Below are 21,431 nucleotides of genomic sequence, written 5' to 3'. Positions count from 1 at the left end.
TGTTTTTCAGTATAAAAAGACTATACATGAAGATATATGTCCTGGGACACAAGTAAAGATTGGGCACATGTGTATATGGACACCGCCACATTAGTGATTAATACATAGATTTGTTATGTATTCAAATGTAGTTTATAATAAGGGCCTGCGCAGACGACGGACTATTGTCCGCGGAGGACAAAAATAACGCAGAACGCAGATGATGAACTCGTTGGAAAGCCTGGAGCACAGCAGAGACTTAAGCTTTCTATGCGTGTTCTATCGCTTTTACAATGGGGTAGTGCTCTGAATAGCTTTTTGACCTCATTCCACCCTCCTTTTTCTACAACCGCACCGCGCACCACCGTAAGCAATTTCACCCTCACCACCTGGGTGTCTGGTGCACTTCGACCGTCCGTTGTGTCAGATCCTTATTTCCATGCAAACTGTGGAATCAACTCCCATCGGCAGTGTTCCCACTAGATTACAACATGGGGTTATTCAAGGGGCAGACCAACAAATTCCTAAAAGCCCGGCAACGCATCGGCGGTTCCTCTGGTGCTGCAAATGTTCATGGACAGCGGTAGTCACTTAACATCAGGTGACCCGCCTGCTCGTTTGCTCGCTATCTCTGGTTTAAAAAAAAACAATAGAAAACCGTAGTAAAAGACAACGGACTTTTGTTTTCCATGGACAATAATTCTTCGTCTGCACAGGCCTTAAGTATGTCATTGTTTCATGATAATAAACTTCTAAAACAGTACTATACTTGTTATTATTTTTATAGATATAATCTAAAAAAAACTATCCTGAGTGAAATAAAAGACAAATATATAAAAATTTGTTTAATGAGATTTCATAGCTCAGTTTCACAATATTTCTAAGCCTTAACAATATTAATTTATGGTAAAAATAAAATCTACTACACTTAAATCTACGAATACAAATAAACACCAATAATTTATTAAACTTCACATTTTTGCAGATCATTTTGAAGTTTTGTACTAAATAAAGTATTACCATTTAGGGAAATCAAGGAACCAACTTGATAAAGAAATAATTACAGCTTTGACTATAAAAAGATGCTTAGTTTTTTTTTGTATAGTTTAATCTATAATTTGCACTACATAGGGTCAACACATTTATTTGATGTGCCAGTACTTCTGTCTTTTAAGGATACCGTAGCTTATCTACGTCTAAAATAGCAAAATCTAAAACATCAATTTTGGGATTTACGCGAAATTTTCACGTGATATTTCTACAAAAAAAAAAAAAAAAAAAACAACAGATAGATTTTTGGGACGCGATATTTTGAGAATCCAGAGTTTTATAAGATGGTATCCCTAATTATGAGGACGTATCCGTCGTTGCCCTACAGGTTGGACCAAGAATCTATAATTTTGAGAATCCATGTATCAATAAGATGGTAACCCTATTAATTATTATACGGGTGACATACAAAAACCCCACTGGCTTTGGTGTAAATCGCCTTAAAGGAGATTTAAAATTTTGATCAGCATCCCACTTCTGATCTTTTCATATTACATAAGTACGTAAGTGGGCGCGGCCTGGACGCCGCAGTTGTCGTCCCTGGTGGCCATGAGCACGTACCCGTCGTTGCCCCACATGTTGGACCAAGAGTTCTTGATGAGCCAGTACTTCTGCCCTTTGAGGATGCCGTAGCCCACTGCTAAGACTGCGTGGTCCAGCTCTTCCACTTGGTTTTTACTGTGAAATTAAAATAGTATCATCGAAAAATCATTATAATACAGTATCATTGTGATAGTACTGATGATTACTGATATGATACCACAAAAAACACGAGAAAAAAACTATAATTTTGTAAAAGTTTACTGAAAAAGAAATAAAAAAAAATTTAAATAAAACAAAAGTTTAATGCAAATAAAAATCTGACTGACGCTAGAGGTCAACTAACGTTGCGTAAGTAGGCCCACTCGGAGTCAATGCCGCATCGTAGGCGGGGCATTGACCGGACTTTTGCATGCAATACATTGCCGGTTTGAAAAATACTTAATCACTAAAAGTACAAAACGAGGAAAATGGGTATTGGTATTTGATTGTGTTTAGGTGGTATAACAATAACGCTAAGTTTCTGCTAGCGTTTTGGTTACACCCCGTTTAATATAGCCTCTATGCCCAGGATCAATTGAGCACGCTTCTCCCGTTACTGTAAATTGACCAGCCTGCTCGTTTGCTCGCTATCTCTATAAAAAAAAGCAAAAAGAATAAGCATCTTTTACGCAAGCGCGATCCAATTAGGACCTCAACATTGTAAAAATTCATTAAAGAAGTGGGACTTGACAAGCTAGCAGACGCGGGACAGACCGACTTTCGCATTTGCGACTGGCTCCCATGACACAGTTTATACTTCTTTGGGAGCCAGTGGTCAAAGTCTTATGTGTCAAACCTTTTTTGCAAATAAAGATATATGTTATGTTATATGTTATTTAAGAATAGTATGGATATGGATTATAATCAGCGATAGAAGGTTATACTTACCATTTAGGTTCATAGTACACGCCATTGGAGTAGAAGCTGAAGCTCTTGTGGGACGCGTCGATGGCCACCGACACGGGCCCGTACTTGAAGATCGCGTACTGGAAAACAAATCGTATTCGTTTTACGGTTCCTGAAGGTATAGTCCGCGACAGGTTGACATTGCAATCGGGGTATGAGGCGGGGGACGCCCCGTACACCCGCACGTTACCCGCGTTCGCCCGCAGCGGGTTGTTATATAGAGGGTTACAGCCTTACAGGAAAATAGGACACGATCCCGTTAAGGGGTTATAGTACAGGACATTAGCTATCAAACGACCCCTAAAGTGCTTATGCAAAAGTTATCGTTTTCGAGTTATTCATTTTTTTATTTTTTTCTAGGTAAAGGGGTTTGTAACTTTAAAAATTAAAAAAAAAAAGGAACAATGTATTTCATCAGATTTTTTTTTATTTCTTGCTAGTACATATCCTTCGTCCGTACGTCTGTCTGTCCGGCCGTCTGTTTGTCTATCAGCGGACTGTATCTCATGAACCCTAATAGGTAGAGACTTGAAATTTTCACAGAATTCACTTTAGGGGTCGTTTGATAGCTAATGTCCTGTACTATAACCCCTTATCGGGATCGTGTCCTATTTTCCTGTAACCCTGTATAGCGGGAACAAAATACATCATCTGTGAAAATTTCAACTGTCCATCACGGTTCATGAGATACATCCTGGTGACAAACAAACAGACAGACGGACGGACAGCGGAATCTTAGTTGTTACTAAACCCCAAAAAAAGGGTTCCGTACCCAAAGGAGTCCCGTTTTACCCTTTGGGTACCATAAAAAGGTCAGGATAATTTCATTCTATACCGTTAGCACAATACAGTGCGACAATGTTCTCTTGGCACTTGAATGACATTGACGGGGGGAGGGGGGGGGGGGGGGGGGGGGGGGGGGGCTATATAATATAACTATATAATAGGCGGGACTATATGATAGTCTAAGCCTTAGACTATTCAGACAAGAACAAAGGGGACACTTGACGGCAACGTTAGTTCCGATTTTTGCCACGCGCCAAAAGAGCCTAGTCACACTGTATTTTGAAATACTCACCCGCAAAGAGTTTTCATTCTTGGCGGTAACGTTGACCCATCCCTTCATCGACGTGACCAGGGTCACGTTGTCGACGTGGCAGTAGCCGTCCTAAAAACACGAGAATTTTAATATCTTCAAAAACAGGTGGACTTCTCAGAAGAAACGAAAGCACTTGTAAAAGTTTGTGAAACAATTGCATAGTAATAAATGGTAATAAAACAAGAGTGTAGGTTAAAAAAACGAGCCACCAGACGAGGGTTTTAATACCTAATTATGTAGTTTCATGTACGCTACTGTATCTAAACTCATATCTTAAAATGCATAATCTTGGTAAGTTAGTAATACCTTTTTTTTCGTGAGGAATACTTATCAGGGAGAACGGACAGGAGTCCGTAGGAACGGACTAAAAACCTCACAAAGTTCCATCCCACCGCTGCCGACGGAGCCCAAGGGACCAGCAACTCCTTGTTACTCCGCCAGTGAGTGTTCGACGAAGCAGACCCACCACTGGGACATTACCAGTGGCGTGCACAGGATTTCAAGCCAGGGTATGCATTTTTGTATGAACTTATTTTCCGGCAGGTTATAATGATAAATAAGCATTGATTTACTACAACGTGGGTAAGCAGTGCGTTTATGCCTATATGAGCTGCACGCCACTGGACATTACCATACACCGTTATACCCAACCCGAGAATCATCATCATCATCATCATCATGATCAACCCATCGCCGGCTCACTACAGAGCACGGGTCTCCTCTCAGAATGAGAAGGGTTTTTGGCCATAATCTATTACGCTGGCCATGTGCGGATCGGTAGACTTCACACGCCTTTGATCACATTATGGAGAACTCTCAGGCATGCAGGTTTTCTTTCACCGTTAAAGCGAGTGATATTTACTATCTGTCCCGGCTTACTCACGTGTGTAGTCGGGCTAACGTCGACTACACACGTGAGTAAGCCGGGACAGATAGTATTTATAATGGAAATCACTCACGGTAGTTTAAACGAGTGATATTTCTTAAAAAGCACGTAACTCCGAAAAGTTATAGGTGCGTGCCCGGGATCAAACCCCCAACCTCCGACTAGAAGGCGGACGTCCTGACCACTAGGCTATCACAGCTTATACCCGAGGAGGGCAATTAGAAATACCTGTCCCAAGTAGCCGCCATAGTCCTCCTCGGTGGGCAGGCCATGTTTCATGATCCACTGGTATGCCCGGAAATCTTCCCCACCGTCGCAACCGTTGTTGCCGAAACTGAAAAATTACCATATTTTAGGGATTATCACTTTCAGACTATTATCGACTTTTATTAGGGTTCCGTACCCTAATGAAAGCTGATGAAAAAACATTATTGGTGGCATACCATGCACAGGTAGCTTCAATTCTTCGCTATGGCATAATCTTCTGGGGCAACACAAGTGAGATCAATCACGTATTTATTGCCCAAAAAAGGTGCACAAGAGCGATATGTAAGATAAAAAAAGGGATAGTTGCAAGCCTTACTTTAAAAAACTCAATGTTCTCACTGTATCATCGCTATATATATTCGAACTAGCTCTATTTTTAAAAAATAACGAAAATTTGTTTGTTCGAATTAACCGAGAACGCTGTAAAGACAGATTTCGGTTTCCCACTCACAAAACCTCATTCCTTAACAAAAGTGTTTGTGTCATGGCGGTAAAGATATAATATAATAAGATACCAGGGGAGATAAGGAAATGTAATAATATAAATAAATTTAAGAATAAATTGCATGATTTTTTAATAGACAAGACATTATATAACATTAACGATTTTTTTTCAACTTAGATATTTTTAAATTTTGAATTTTAACATAGACAAAGACAACGTGCGTCAAATTACTTATAGTTATTGTTTTACTAGGTTTACTAATTGTTTTGCATGCCTAATATTTAAGGCGAAACATTTCTACTGGACAATTTTATGTAATAACATCTCGTTGTAAAATGTTTCCGCAAATAAAGAATCTTTGAATCTTTGAATCTTTGTACCTCAAAAGGAAAAACGGAACCCTTATAGGATCACTTTGTTGTCTGTCTGTCTGTCTGTCAAGAAACCTACAGGGTACTTCCCGTTGACCTAGAATCATGAAATTTGGCAGGTAGTATATCTTATAGATAGTAGGTCTTATAGCAGACATTTGGGGAAAAATCTGAAAACCGTGAATTTGTGGTTAGATCACACAAAAAAAATTAAATTGTGGTCATATATTAATAATAAGTATTTTCAATTTTCTAAGTAAGATAACTATATCAAGTGGGGTATCATATGAAAGGTCTTCACCTGTGCATTCTAAAACAGATTTTTATTTATTTTTATGTATCATAGTTTTTGAATGATCGTGCAAAATGTCGAAAAAATACGACTTTAGTACGGAACCCTCATTGCGGTTTTTTATTTTTTTATCAATTTCACTCCGTGTACTCACCCCCAGGAGCAGTCGACGAGAGCCTGTTGGCTGAGTCGAACCAAGTGCCCTCCATTGTGCAGGAACAGGGCGCCTTCCACTGCGCCCACGGTGCCGAACGACCAGCACGAGCCGCAGACGGACTGATCTGTGACCATACAACAATAAAATTACTATCGTCAAAAGTGCCTCATTTTAAGCATGAAAATGCTTAACAAGAAATCTAAATTAACTGACTTACTAATACTGTTATAGAATAGAATAATAATCTCTCTCTAAACTAAATTTAGTCTCTCTCTAAACTAAATTTAGAGTATCTGCATCCTTTTCTTTTTACTAATGCTAAAAAAGGAACGGAACATGACTTTCACATTTAAAGACTCTAAATTTTAGTGCACAATACAAATTTAAACAGTAGGTTCGCGACTGTGCGCTAAAATCACGGGTTTTACCATCTAAAAATTAAATTTAGAAATGTCAAACCGCTTCTGTCCTTTTCATATTACAATAGTAAGAAGAGGGTGCGAATACTCTAAAATTAGGTTGTGCTTAGAATCGGTACCAATACTGGTCTAAGCAGATTTCATATTTTACCCGACCTGGATCTCGACTCATGATTTTCACCCGAATAAGCGTACTACCTTGCTAGAATGGCGACCTCGCACCGGAAGACGCAGCGTTGGAAGACCCCCCACTAGGTAAACGGACGACATCAGACGAGTCGCAGGGAGCCGCTGGATCCAGGCGGCGCAAGACCGTGGCGTGTGGAAGTCCCTACAAGAGACCTATGTCCAGCAGTGGACGTCTATTGGTTGACGATGATGATGATGATGAAGCGTACTACTAGACCAACAAGCAGTCATACAATACAATACAACCTACCTTTGACAGGTGTGACAGCGCCGAAAAGTCTCCAGTCAAATTCAGATGGTACTTTGTCACTCAGTTCCTGCAGTTCCTTCTCGCTGTGAGGGAACGGCAGACCTGTCCACATAAAATTATTATTAACAATATTCAAAAAATTTCTTCTTAACCTTATCTTTCGAGATACAGTGCAACAAGGTTTATATGGCGCGTGGCCAAAATCGGAACTAACGCCGCCATCTTGTGAAGCGTCACGCTGTCCCCTTATACGCGGTGTTGCTACGTTTAAAAATCTGACATTCACTGTTTTAGTGAAATATAAGAGAGATGGAATATCTTCAATAAGATCGCGATATTTATTCTGATAAATAACATCTATACATTATGTTCAAATAGAACTTCGAATGAACTATGAATAATATGTTAATAATGAGATATTTGAGCTATTGTATTAATAAATAATTGTTGTGTTGCGTATTGTTGTAGTAAGGATTCCTATTAATAATTCTATTTGTGTACCTATTCAAATTTGCACACCATAGTATGGTAGATTGTAGCTCGAAACAAAAATTGTAATTGACAACTTATAAATGTACCTACAATCAGCAAATAAATAATTTATATTTGTATTTGTATTTGTATTTGTAATGTTTTGTTCCTTTGTGATTGGTTGGTGCCTCAAAATGGTTAACACCCACTGAGTTTTTATCTTTGTCATTTGTATGGGATTACGCTACAGAGAGAGTCCTATATTAACTTTTCTCCATAGATAAAATATGGTATCTAAATATATAAAAGGAAAAGGTGACTGACTGACTGACTGACTGACTGACTGACTGACTGATCTATCAACGCACAGCTCAAACTACTGGACGGATCGGGCTGAAATTTGGCATGCAGATAGCTATTAGGACGTAGGCATCCGCTAAGAAAGGATTTTTGAAAATTCAACTCCTAAGGGGGTGAAATAGGGATTTGAAATTTTGTAGTCCACGCGGACGAAGTCGCGAGCATAAGCTAGTCTAAATATATAAAAGGGAAAGATGACCGACTGACTGATCTATTAACGCACAGCTCAAACTACTGAACGGATCGGGTTGAAATTTGGCATGCAGATAGCTATTATGACGTAGGCATCCGCTAAGAAGGGATTTTTGAAAACTCAACCACTAAGGGGGTGAAATCACTCTCTCTCTCTCTCTCCGGTCGTTCCTTCATTGCTGAAGATCGTGGTCCTGGCAAACTGCCCTCGAATGGCTTATCTGTTTCCATCGGCTTCTGTCGGTGGCCATTTTTACAATGTGATGAAATCCACACCTGCTGGACTCCTTTAGAAGGGGGTGAAATAGGGGTTTGAAATTTTCATTATAGCATACCCATAGGGTTGGGGCCAGAGTATCGACGTCCCCTCAGCGCGACCAACTCATCGTCTGTGCGGTCCGCGAGATGGTTCACGGCCAACGTGAAGCCGCGGTTAGCGCGGTTGTTGGAGTGGATGTACCTTTAGTTGCATAAATAAATACTCTTTTAGTCAAAGCCCAGTAAATAAATAAATAAGTGTGTGGTAACCTTTACGCGCCGTGTATGTAAAGAAACCTAGAAAGAAACGATTCCAAAATGGCGGCGTTAATCCCTCTCACTTACGCGCTATATCTGTGTACAGCATGCGAGTGAGAGGGAATAGTTAACGCCACTTCGTTTCGATTCGTTTCTTTATTGACATGAGACACAATTAAAATCAATTCACATATTTAACCTCCACAATGTCTAAGAGCCCTCGCCCATGGCGACTTTTTGTAGCGATGCTGTCGCGCGTTTACTAAACTCACGCCAGCATCACTACTAACGCGTGTTAGTCGGATTAGCAACGCGCTACTGCATCGCGACTGTATCGATGCAAACGCGCGACCGTGTCGGACGACATCGGGGAAAGAACGGAGGGAGGGTGGCGCATGAATAGAGAACCAAGCATCAGTGCAACATTTTTTTCTCGTTTGCATCGAGACGGAAGCGCGACAGTATCGCGTTTGCATCGCGACTGAATCTAAGACCGTGGGCGAGGGCACACAGCTAGCGACCGCTTCGCGACTGTATCGATGCGGAAGCGCGACAGCATCGCTACTGTATCGCTACAAAAAGTCGCCGTGGGCGAGGGCTCTAACATGGCCGATTGTATGCCAAATAAATTACGATCGGACGCGCCACTGCACCGGCGCCACCCGTCATGTCCACAGAACCGCGCGCTATGACTTTGAATAATTTTCTTTTTTTTTGTATGAACTTAGGTTTGAGTGAATGTTGTCTATGGTCAATTGGTTCATTCGGATTCATACGCAAAGAATATTAAACTCTATTTCTATCAGGATAAAGCTTATAATCGCCTGAATAGAGCTGAAAGGCGACCGCATCTGCGTAAAAAAATTGGGTCAGATCGGACCCAAATCACCGAGACTCACGTGCTCGGTCGTATACGATACAATTAGGGATTGCAATCCCGCAAAACGGGATCCGGCATTCCCGCGGGATCCCGCTCCACTTATTAATCTGCTGGATCCCGCACCTTCAAAACGCGGATCCGCGGATCCCGCAAATTTAAATTTACCGCTAAAACATTCGTGAAGTTTTGCGTAAGAAAGCGAGTGGCTCGAGCACGACGTTGCCGTTTCGCACAGTGGCGGGGGCTGGCGGGCGGCTTCGTGTCACATAGACTCACCGACCACCATAGATTACGACCACCGTGCGCTTCGCGCGTCGTTTCTGTATGTGACAGACAGAGTGTTTTCGTATTCACCGTCCGGCGTTTAACGTAAGTATATTAATGTATTCTATTTATTTTTTGCTTTGTGCTATTTTATATGCTGATTATGCCCGTAAATGGGAATATGTCGTAATGTGGCGTGAACATTTGCTTACAAGTACACATTAAATACATACTTGCAGATAACGAATAAATGAATCATGTCCAAGTCCAATGAAACTGAGAATTCCGAGAAAGGGAATAAAGGCGACGACAATCAACTTGGTAAAGGTCTGTGGCGTTATAATACGTACATAATGTAAGACATGTTTAATTAATAATACTTGATTTTTGAAACAAAAACCTGTAGTTTCAATTCGATTTTATAACATAATTTTAAATAAGATAAAGTATTAATTTTTCGATCTTATAGCCCTATAAGATCAAAAAATTAATACTTTATCTTACATACAAACGGGGCAAAAAGTTTAACTACTGTGAATAATTTCAAATATGCGGGATCCCGCGGATCCCGCGCGGGATTGATCAATCCCGCATATCAATCCCGCGGGATTGAGTAAGCTGCGGGATTGCAATCCCTAGATACAATGCAAACAAGAAACTGGCGACGTCAAACTTTTTTGCTAACATACACTCTAAAAATCATTCCCCTCCGGATGCAGTCGGGTAAAAAGTTAATTAAATCGCGCCATCTAGTAGTCTTGATTAGTCAAAAGTCATAAACTGGCCTGCATGAGATTACCAATATTTTTCATATTTTGGCTAAATCTAGTGTTATCCACGTATTTCAATGTAGATAACGGGTACATACCACGATGAATTTGATGTTTTTATTTGTCGATATTTCAAGCCAATTGCTACGGGTCGTGGTCACGACGGGACGACGTTATCTACATTAAAATATATCGTTAAACCACGAAATAAGCTTTAAATCATCAGTGTTATCCATTTACACAGGAAGCATGATGAAAGGGATATTACTAGATTCAGACTTGTTAGTTTAGTTTAAAGCGGACTATAGCCACATTTTCCGTTGTGACGCACAATCTCTATTTCTACATAGTATAAAATAAAGTCGCTTCCCGCTGTCTTTATGTAGGTTTGAACGCGTGGATCTTTTAAATTACGCAACAAAATACATATGAATTATCGTAAAATTAAAACTAACGCGCAACAAAACGAGACAGAGGCGGCGGTGGCAAGACCTAGATAAGTGCAGTTATGGAGTGCGTATATCAGCTGATTAAAACTGTGAAAGTTCCACTATATGCAGCATAAAGCGTTAATGGAATTCACAGAATAACTGATAGCATTATAATAACTCACATGTGCTCTGTTAAAATGCAAACATATGAAAGATACAATTGTGACCTTTTATTCAGAAAATAGCTGAGTTAGAGTCCACAAATGTACTTTATTATAGCTGACAGTGCTTAAACTTGCTAATAGCTGAATAACATGACCTGTGCACCTGCTAGTAACGCTCGCAGCATTACAGCGGTGCCTTCGTGGTGCTTAATAAAGTCAATATACAGGCGAAAGCGTAATATTAGGCTTTTGCAGTGACGGTGGACTCTAATAACTCTTCATAAACGCTTAAAGTACCGATGTGGACCTCATGTGACATCTTTTAATGCAGTTTTGTGTTACTTGGGTGGTCGCATTCATAGTATTAGTATGGAAGTATGAATTATTAATCACTCCTCACTGACACCACATTAGTATCTACATTGCAGCCATGCGAAGCCGGGGCGGTTCGCTAGTATCTCATATTTCAAACCATAAACGCGTTATGGCTAGTAAAGTAAGACTCACCTGAGATTTTGTCTAAAAATGTTAGATCTCTTGGCGTGCTCAATATCTGACGAGTATTGTTTCTTGTGCTTCAATTTAAACCTGAAACAAATTATTTATAACATGTATAAAATCTATCGAACGATTTATATTAAAAGGGGGAAACTAACTGACTACTACATCGGCCGCGTACTGTAAAGTGTGTTTCCAGCGTTATATTGTTTCCCTTACCTCTCGAATTCCTCTTGAACGTGAGCGTCATGTATGGGGTGAACGAATTCCTTCATCGGGTTGAAAGTCGCGAAGTGACGGAACCCGGGGCCCGGGAATGACGAGCATTGGAGGCCTGGAACAAAATAGTACGAGCTTAAATAGGTACAAAGTAATTAGAGTTTAGACCTCTTATTTTTAAGCCAATACAGCTCACCACTACGCCAGGAAAATCGTCAAAGTAGACTATAAGAGCCTCAATAGCTCAACAGGTAAAGGAGTGGATTGAAAACCGAAAGATCGACGGTTCAAAACCCCTATCCGTTAAACTATTGTCGTACGTACTCCTAGCACAAGCTAGACGCTTAGTTGGAGAGGAAAGGGGAAATGAAAAATTAGTCATTTAACATGGCTAATATTCTTTAAAAATAAGTGACTAGTTATTTAGCTGCACATGGACTATGAGAATTATTTTTTGCTGGTGGTAAATGATGATGCAATCTATCTTAGATTGCGGGCTAGCCTGGGACGGGGTGTGGCAGATTTTTTTAAATCAAACCCGTACCCTTTTGGTTTCTACACGGCATCGTACCGGAACGCTAAATCGCATGACGGCACGGCTTTGCCGGTAGGGTGGTACCTAGTCACGGCCATATTCCCCAACAGACCAGACCAGAAATTTAGAAATTATAAATTTCCAAACCCCTGCCGAGAATCAAGCCCTGGACCTACAACTAACAAGACCACAGCGCTTACCACTGCGCCAGGGAGGTCATCAGTATGAAGATATTGAGAGTGTAATGTGTGAGCAACCCATCACCGGCTCACTACATAGCTACCACGGCCATAGTCTACCACGCTGGCCAAGTGCGGATTGGCCGACTTCACACACTTTTGAGAACATTAGATTAGATTAGAGAACTCTCAAGGAATGCACGTTTCCTCTCGGAGTTTTCCTTCACCGTTAAAGCAAGTGATATTTCATTACTTAAAACGCACATAACTCAAATCCAACAAGGGATCAAACCCTCGGCCTCCGATTAGGAGGCAGACATCCTAACCACTAGACTATCACAGCTTGTTTTTCGAATTTTATACATTTCGACAGAAATTCGATCAGAGGAACATGATTTTATATAAAATCTTTATGCTTTGATAATTATCCAAAATGAGAAATGCGTGTTTAATTATATCATTATATAATTGATATATTGATAATTAAACACGCATTTCTCTCGATAAAAACATTTTTGACATATTCGTATAGCAAACGAACTTTTTTTATCACTTCTTGGATATTTTAGGAATGTCGTTTATTATGATTAACTATTGTCATAATATTTAAACTATGTAAAATATTCTGTGTATGTTAAAAAAAATTAAACGTGACTAAAATCCGAGCAATTTTAACAAGCGTCCTATCTTTTGCGTAGTAGGTACTTACTACAGAGGTCTTTGTCTAAACATATAAAAGGAAAAGGGGACTGACTGACTGATCTATCAACGCACAGCTCAAACTACTGGACGGATCGGGCTGAAATTTGGCATGCAGATAGCTATTATAACGTAGGCATCCGCTAAGAAAGGATTTTAGAAAATTCAACCTCTAAGGGGTTGAAATAGGGATTTGTGTAGTCCACGCGGACGAAGGCGCGAGCATAAGCTAGTGTCATTCTAAAGGCCGATGTACATTATACTTTCGGCTGCGTACCTACTGTACTTGAATCCACAGCGGTGCAGCGCCGCAACGCACCGCAAAGACATGATGGGGGCACACGATGCGTTGCGGCGCCGCACCGCAAAGATTTCACCGTATCAGCGGGCACACGAGCGGTGCGGCGCCGCAACGTTGTTACTTGTTATGTCGCAGCGGCGCCGTAGCAGCGTTGGACAGTGTCCTTCCTTGTGACGCATAAACAACTGAGCGGTGCCGCTCCGACGTCGCAACGCATTCACCCCTCCCCGCCTCGTCTCGGTGGTTGCAAGCAGTGGCGTGCAGGTCATAGAGGCATAAATGCACTGCTTACCCTAGTTGTAATAGCTCAATGCATATTTTTCATTATGACCTGTCAGTCATGCATCTGCGGCTTTCAGAGGTAGTTTTAAGTATAATGCAACGAAATGTTGGAATAACCTTCCTCCACCTTATAGAAACCTCCAGACTTCTGGCGCTTTTAAAGTAAAATTCAAAAAACATCTTTTAAATATTCAAAAGTTACAGATTTAGTCAAAATTTATTTATCTTACCAAACTTTACTTTCTCATCCACACCTTGCGAGCTATTTTATTTTATTTTATTTTTTCTTTATTATACTTACAAAAAAAAAAAAAAAAAAAAACTATTGTACAATTTTCCTATTCTTACAATTTACAACATCTATTTCAATGTATTATTTCTTATTTCTTCTTTTATGTCCTATATCACTTTAAATTTAAAAACTGTAAACACTTTATTTTATTTTATTTATCCATTTACTCGCCAACTTTATATATTCTATGCCACTGACGTTTAGGTAATATTTAAAAGGCGGTCACTGAAAATCAGCGTTGGGGCATCTGGTACCTCAGATATTTGCTCTAGAGGTTTGTGTCTGAGGGGCCCGACGTCTCAACACAAGCTGAGTGGCCTACCTGTTCGAGGTGTTGCACTGCTGTACAGGACGATATTGCCTGCACCATGTACCACCTATATACCTCGAATAAACATTATTCTATTCTATTCTTCTATTCTATTCAGTAAACACATTCCTACCTAACTAATGCTTACCCTGGCTTCAAACACTGTGCACGCCACTGGTTGCAAGTCCAGTGCGGCGCCGGAGCGCATCGTGTGAATTGCCACAGATCTATGTAAGACGACGCAGCGACGCCGCTCCGGCGCCGCAACGCACCGTGTGCCGCCGCAACGCATCGTGTGCCCCCGCTCAAACGCATCGTGTGGCCTCAGTGTTATGCCTGTAAAGTATTCAACTTACTGGGATCGATCTTGAAGACGTCCTGGTCGATGTCGTCCACGTCGTAGTCCCTATAGTCGATGTAGTAGTGGTCGTAGTGCGAGCCGAGCAGAGAGTTGAAGCCTTTCATTTCATACCTGGAAATACGACAATAATCACTATATTATACAACAAAGTTCCGACGACGAATTCATCTGTGCGCGCTGAGATTAGTGAAAATCCGTAGAGCGTACTTTGTCTTTGTTCAGACTGTTAAAACGAGTATTGGTGGCATAAATCTGTCTCGTTCTAAATGAAACTTAAGTCTGAGCAAAGTCAAAGTAGCATTAGGCTGAGATCTATAGAGTGTACTGTGACTTTGCTCAAACTAGGCAGAGTTAAAACGAGATAGATAACTCTCGTTTTACCTCTGCCTAGTCTGAGTCTGGCTCACTTTAACTCTAAGTAAAGTCTGAGGAAAGTTAAAGTATGTTCTGTAGATCTCAGTTTTAGTCTTCAAGTTAATCTCACCTGAGAGGAATGGGGATGGGGTCGCCCCTCAGACTCTTCTTGTACTTGACCCACATGGTGTACTTGTTGATCTTGTCGCCGATAGTCTGCACCATGCGCCATTTCGCCGCGTCAGAGTCTTGCATCGTTTCTGTATCTAAAAAAACCGGCCAAGTGCGAGTAGGACCCCGCTCTTTTAGGGTTCCGTACATAACATTTAATAACAACAAATTGTGGGTGTATAAAATATTCCATTTCTGATCTTAGACATCGCAACAAACCATGAAATAAAAAACCGGCCAAGTGCGAGTCAGGCTCGCGCAATGAGGGTTCCGTACTACAGTCGTATTTTTTCGACATTTTGCACGATAATTCAAAAACTATGATGCATAAAAATAAATAAAAATCTGTTTTAGAATGTACAGGTGAAGACCTTTCATATGATACCCCACTTGATATAGTCACTCACTTCGATAGTTGAAAATACTAATTATTAGTTCATGACCACAATTTAATTTTTTTTGTGTGATCTAACCCAAAATTCACGGTCCCCGAATGTCAATCAACAAAGTGATCCTATAAGGGTTCCGTTTTTCCTTTTGAGGTACGGAACCCTAAAAACCCAAAAAATGTTTGTTTGTTCTGGTCACAGTTCACTTTATGAATCTTTGTTTTCAGTGTTTTTTTTTTAAATTATAGTGCCTTAACACGTAAGATAACAATATATTATATCTCGCCAAACTGTACATCAGTTTGTTGGCGAGTTTGCGCTCATAACAATCATGATCAACCCTTCGCCGGCTCACTACAAAGCACGGGTCTCCTCTCAGAGTGAGAAGGGTTTTGGCCATAGTCTACCACGCTGGCCATGTGCGGATTGGTAGACTTCACACACCTTTGAGAACATTATGCAGAACTCTCAGGCATGCAGGTTTCCTCACGATGTTTTCCTTCACCGTTAAAGCAAGTGATATTTAATTACTTAAAACGCACATAACGCCCAAAAGTTAGAGGTGCGTGCCCGGGATCGAACCCCCGACCTCCGATAAGAAGGCGGACGTCTTAACCACTAGGCTATCACAGCTTGTATAGTAAATAAAATATACCGAAATTTCACGTTCCTAACTAGTTTGGTTTTTGAGATAGACCTCGTCAAAAGACGATCTTATTGAATGTTGGGAGTTTTCATACAAACAGCGTTTATACATAGTAGCGCATTGGGTCAATGTGTACTGGAGCCATTATACTCACCGACATATTTGAAGTCGGTCATATCGGGTAACACCGTCTGTACATTGATGTTCTGGTCTTTAGTGCCATTGACTTGAAGACAGGTTTCTTGGTTTTGCACTTTTTCCGTCGTCACGGGGGCGATCTATCGAATAAATTTTTCTTTATTTAGGTATTTATTTAGATTTCTAAAAAAAAATATTCTGAGGTCACCACTCTCATGATCTGACTAGCGAATGGCGATTCATTCGAAAAGCAATCCAATTATTCGATTGTTTTTGTTATTCGATAACAATCGACAGTGCGTAACAATCTGCATTCTTAACGGATAGTTTAAATAACAATCGAATTAATCGAACAATCGATTGTGGATTTTTATTCGATTGTTTTTTATTGTGAAGACAAATAAGACTTTTTTTATGCGAGTTAGCCCTTAATTGCAATCTCACCTGGTGGTAAGTGATGATGCCTATATGATGGAAGCGGGCTAATCTGTTCGATTTATTCGATTTTTTTATGCAACAATCGCTTATCGCAGTCTTTTAGTCCGCTGGGCCGGCAATTTGACAAGACGAACATACCTTGATCGAAGTGCCGAAGACAGGATACACAGATGATGCGAGCTGATAGGTCTTGACCATTGCACCGTAGTAATCGATCCGTGACTTTCCATTTTTGCTGTCGAACCTGAAGCAATATCTATATATATAAAATTCAAAGTCCTGACTGACTGACTGACATATATATCAATCATGGTCCTAAAGACATGAAATTTGGAGGGTCTATTCTTTGTAAAGAGTAGGTATCCACTAAGAAAGGATTTTTCGAAATTCCACCGAAATGGGGGATGGAAATTTGTATGAAAGTCCGTCATTTGTCAAGTTATTTGCATGAAAATTGGTATTTGGGTTTTCGGTCACAAATGAAGAAATACGTGTTTCAGGATTTTTGGAAAATTCGCCCATAAGGGTGGTAAAATAGGGGATGAAAGTTTGTATGGGAAAGTTTTAATTATTGATATTATAATTGACTTGAAATTTGGAAAGTAGGGTTTTTCTTGAGGTTAGGTGTCAGCTAAGAAACGACTATGAGAAAATCCCCCCCCCCCTAAAGGAGTGAAATGGGGGTTGGAAGGTTATATGTGTTATTCGGTGCTGTTCAGAGTGCGCGTCCTGATGTTATAATGTTTGTTTCTGAAAAAAAATGCCATTTGTTTCCTGTAGGCCACGCGGGCGAAGCCGCGGGCAGAAGCTAGTTATACGTATATGTTAACAAGTTTTAACGAGTATTAGGTGCGCCTGGCGCAGTGGTAAGCGCTGTGGTCTTGTTAGTGGGAGGTCCCGGGTTCGTATTTTGGGGAACTTCGCAATTTTTTTAATTGTGCCAATCGTGTTTTAGCTCTCATAATTCACTAAATAATATCTTTAATTTTTATAATATTAAAAAAAAAAATAGTTTTTGAAGCCAAAACTTGATTGTTTGAACATCGGAAATGAGTCTCAACACCACTTTTGGGACGCATATCGCCTTAACGCTGGGCTGTTGAGCTATTGGGCAGGGCACCAGTGGCGTGCAGGTCATAAAGGCATAAATGCACTGCTTACCCCAGTTGTAATAGCTTAATGCATACTTTTCATTATGACCTGCATGTAAACAGCCTACCTAACCAATGCCTACCCTGGCTTCGAACACTGTGCACGCCACTGCAGGGCACACAGTTCGAAAAACCGAAACACGTTGGGGTCCCAAGGTGCTAGAATGGCAACCTCGCACGGGGAAGCCCGAAAACCACTGCGTTGAAAGAAGATATATCAGCAGGTCGCAGGGAGCCGCTGGGTTTGAGCGGCGGCGGCGGTGGACATCTATCGAATGATGATGATGATTTTATTTTGTTGTTAAAAAGAATACCTATTAGCCATGCTACTTAAAGACTTATATTCCCCTTTCCCCTTCAACTAAGCGTAAAGCTTGTGCTAGAAGTAGGTACGACAATAGTGCAACTGGTGGGGTTTGAACCGGCGACATTTCGGAATTCAGTCCGCTCCCCAACCGTTGAGCTATTGAGGCTCTATTGATTGTTATTTCAGAACCATAATCGGGGCACCAAACTATACCTAGTGTTTACATAAACTTTACAATCCTAATCAAAATAAACTGTAAACTGGGTTAACACTCTGCAATGCTAAACAAAATAAATCTATACCTACTAATAAACATAATTGAAGTGTTTGCCTGTAATTTCGAAATAACTACCTCATATTATAGTTATTTGAACTGTACCATAACTGAATCACACGTTTTTAAAAATTTTGTCTTGTCCGTTTGAACGGGCTAATCTTCGGAATGGCTGAACCTATTTTCACAGACAAGTAGAGGATTAACCAGGGAGTAACATAGGCTACTTTTTAACAGACTTTCAAAAACGGAGGAGTTGTGTTTTTTTACCTATGTACACCGAAATCTCCGAGATTACTGAACCGATTTGTGTAGTTTCTTTTTTAATTGATAGAGAAACCGTTCCGTTTTTCCTTTTGACGTACGGAACCCTAAAAACCGGAGATATGGAGAGTGTCATAGGCTACTTTATACCGGAAATCCAAAGTTTCCACGGGATTTTTAAAAACCTAAATCCACGCGGACGAAGTCGCGGGCATCAGCTAGTTCAACAATAAAATAATAAGCAATAAACAGAAATTATCTTTGACCAACATGACCTGTTGGACATATAACATAGATAAAGTTCATTATAATGTCTCGCCACACATGACCTCTAGTTGTGCTAATCACTTACTTACCATCGATATAAATGACAAGATATGGTCAAGCGAACAAAACTTTTCACAGTTAAGGAATCAAATAAATCAGCGCCACCTCTTAGATACTAATGAACGACCTGTAGGGCGATTGTCTAAAACCTGCATCAATCATTATTACAATCTCAATTGTTCTGATTGGCTGAATTTGTGCGATTCTTGTTGCAACAATGCATTGTGGCCAATAGTCAGCGAGCATTAACCAATCAGAGATGATTGCGATCGTGACATTGTAGCTGTCAAACAACCGCGGTAGGGCCGCTGTTTGAAATCCAGACGACACTGAGGTTGCATTGGTGCTAAAGCACCAATGAGTCAGTGCCATTTTGTTTGTTCAACGACCCTGTCCATACAAAGTAATATATAAGTCAATGCTTACTTACACTTGAGATTTGTTAAAACTTCAAATACAAGATGAGGCACGCAACTTCGCCCACGTGGATATAGGTTTTCAAAAATTCGGTGGGAACATTTTGATTTTCCGGGATAAAAGTAGCCTAAGTTGCTCGCCGTCGTTAAAGTTAAACGGATGTGCAAAAAATTCATGCAAATGAAACTGCAGCATCAACTAGTGCATAATCCATACTAATATTATAAATGCGAAAGTGTGTCTGTCTGTCCGTCTGCTAGCTTTTCACGGCCCAACCGTTCACCCGATTTTGACGAAATTTGGTACAGATATAGCTTGCATCCCGGGGAAGGACATAGGCTACTTTTTATCCTGGAAAATCAAAGAGTTCCCACAGGATTTTTAAAAACCTAAATCCACGCGGACGAAGTCGCGTACATCCTCTAGTATAGAATAGATAGCACATATTATTAGTTGTTTGTAATATGAGTAATACCACAGATCAGCAATTTAATACCTACATAAGTAGTTATATGTAGTAGGTATAAACTGTATAATCATATTGCTGCAGTAAACAATATGCATTAATTTGCATTGAATCATCAATTTTTGTATACTCAGATGTTTCATATAGTTTTGTTTTGTACCTAAAATAGCATAGAATAGGATAACTATTAAAAAGCTTTAATATAGGGTTTCTTGATGGAATATAAATACGAATTACTTACATGTTGTTGATTTGACTTTTTAAAGCTCTCAATTAAAAACCGTAACATATAATACCTACCTATAATTTTTGCGAACTACACCAATTAATTTGAAAATCCAAAAAATAAACAGTGTAATTTCATAGTTTTAAGTTTTTACTTGTGTTGGGAGTCCCTACCGACTGCCTTTTTTGATTTTAGTAAATTACACTAGTTTAGAGCAGAAAAAGCAAGTACCGGATGACTATATTTTTACCTTATAGGGTTTTATTATTCCCACACATCTACCTTACAGTTTTGCTAATTAAAAAAGTGTATTTTTTAAATTCTTACCAAGCATAGAACGGTTCGTGAAGTTCTGCATACGGAATATTTAATACTCCCTTGACCGTATATACGTCACTCCATTGCGGGGGCGATTCTGAAAAAATTAAATTAAAACAGGTAGGTAAAAAAGTTTAGAAGCAGAAAACAGTCCTTTTTTGTTGTTAAAGTGCTACAAACGCAGTTACAGGCAGCCAAATTCAAAATAATTACTTAAATAAAACACCAGCCGGCCGAAACAAAGGCAAAAATATTATAATTATAGTTAATTAATTATAATTAAAAAAAATTGCACAGCGTAAATCGTTTTTGCCGGTAAGTCTATATTCAAATAGTGCACCGAGCACCTGGATATGTTTTAAGCATTATAAATATTGCGATATACTTCGCTTACCTTTATCAATGTGCAAACCTAAAGCTGATCCGATAAAAACACAAATTAAAGTAAAAGCAAACATTTCGAACGACCACCCACATCCACTACACAAATGAGAATATGAGAATGACATTGACAAATTAAATAAAACTAGCATGTCACAAACGTCACAAAACATGACAATCAATGACACTTCAACATCAACATGAATCTACAAAATCTGGTAGTGCCGACTCCAGACAGTCGGCCAACACTCGAACTGCTCGTCCAGCCTTCCACGTGTGGATTGATAGTTCGTACAATATGTTTGACGATGTTGGCTCGTGTTGGCGCGTGGTCGCTCGGATGGCGGTAAATCGTGCCCAGATCAAAGGAGACCAACTCACACGAACAGACCCTCCACACATCATTGCGGTCGCTTCACTCAGGCGAGGCGAGACAGACGTGTACATACGCTCCAACTTCAGCTGCAAATTATTTCGCGCCATGTACCTATTTGGATATTTTTTATTATTATACGTATATTGTTTTATAGGCGTTAGTACTTAGCACT

General features: G+C 40.0%; 1 protein-coding gene across 2 annotated transcripts; it reads right to left on the bottom strand.

Moving 5' to 3' along the window:
- Positions 1-811: 811 nt before the first annotated feature.
- On the bottom strand, positions 812-20,994 carry CtsK1 (C1 family peptidase 26-29-p). Of its 2 annotated transcripts, none has more exons than XM_069499766.1 (15): positions 20,897-20,994; positions 20,512-20,599; positions 16,891-16,996; positions 16,331-16,454; positions 15,101-15,272; positions 14,612-14,727; positions 11,658-11,772; positions 11,448-11,528; positions 8,251-8,375; positions 6,893-6,994; positions 6,032-6,158; positions 4,731-4,836; positions 3,596-3,685; positions 2,500-2,597; positions 812-1,707 (listed from the first exon to the last, which is right to left on the bottom strand). In XM_069499766.1, exons 1-15 carry the CDS (start codon positions 20,958-20,960, stop codon positions 1,521-1,523), a joined length of 1,701 nt encoding a protein of 566 aa, XP_069355867.1. In that variant the 5' UTR covers positions 20,961-20,994; the 3' UTR covers positions 812-1,520. The 2 variants fall into 2 exon arrangements, with proteins under 2 accessions (XP_069355867.1, XP_034826339.1); XM_034970448.2 differs by having other exon boundaries at positions 15,101-15,236.
- Between the last annotated feature and the right edge of the window lie 437 nt (positions 20,995-21,431).

Source organism: Maniola hyperantus, chromosome 7 (genome assembly GCF_902806685.2).
Source record: "Maniola hyperantus chromosome 7, iAphHyp1.2, whole genome shotgun sequence".
Classification (NCBI taxonomy): Eukaryota; Metazoa; Arthropoda; class Insecta; order Lepidoptera; family Nymphalidae; genus Maniola; species Maniola hyperantus.
The sequence above is the reverse complement of the archived record's forward strand: the minus strand, read 5'-3'. Positions and strand labels throughout refer to the sequence as shown.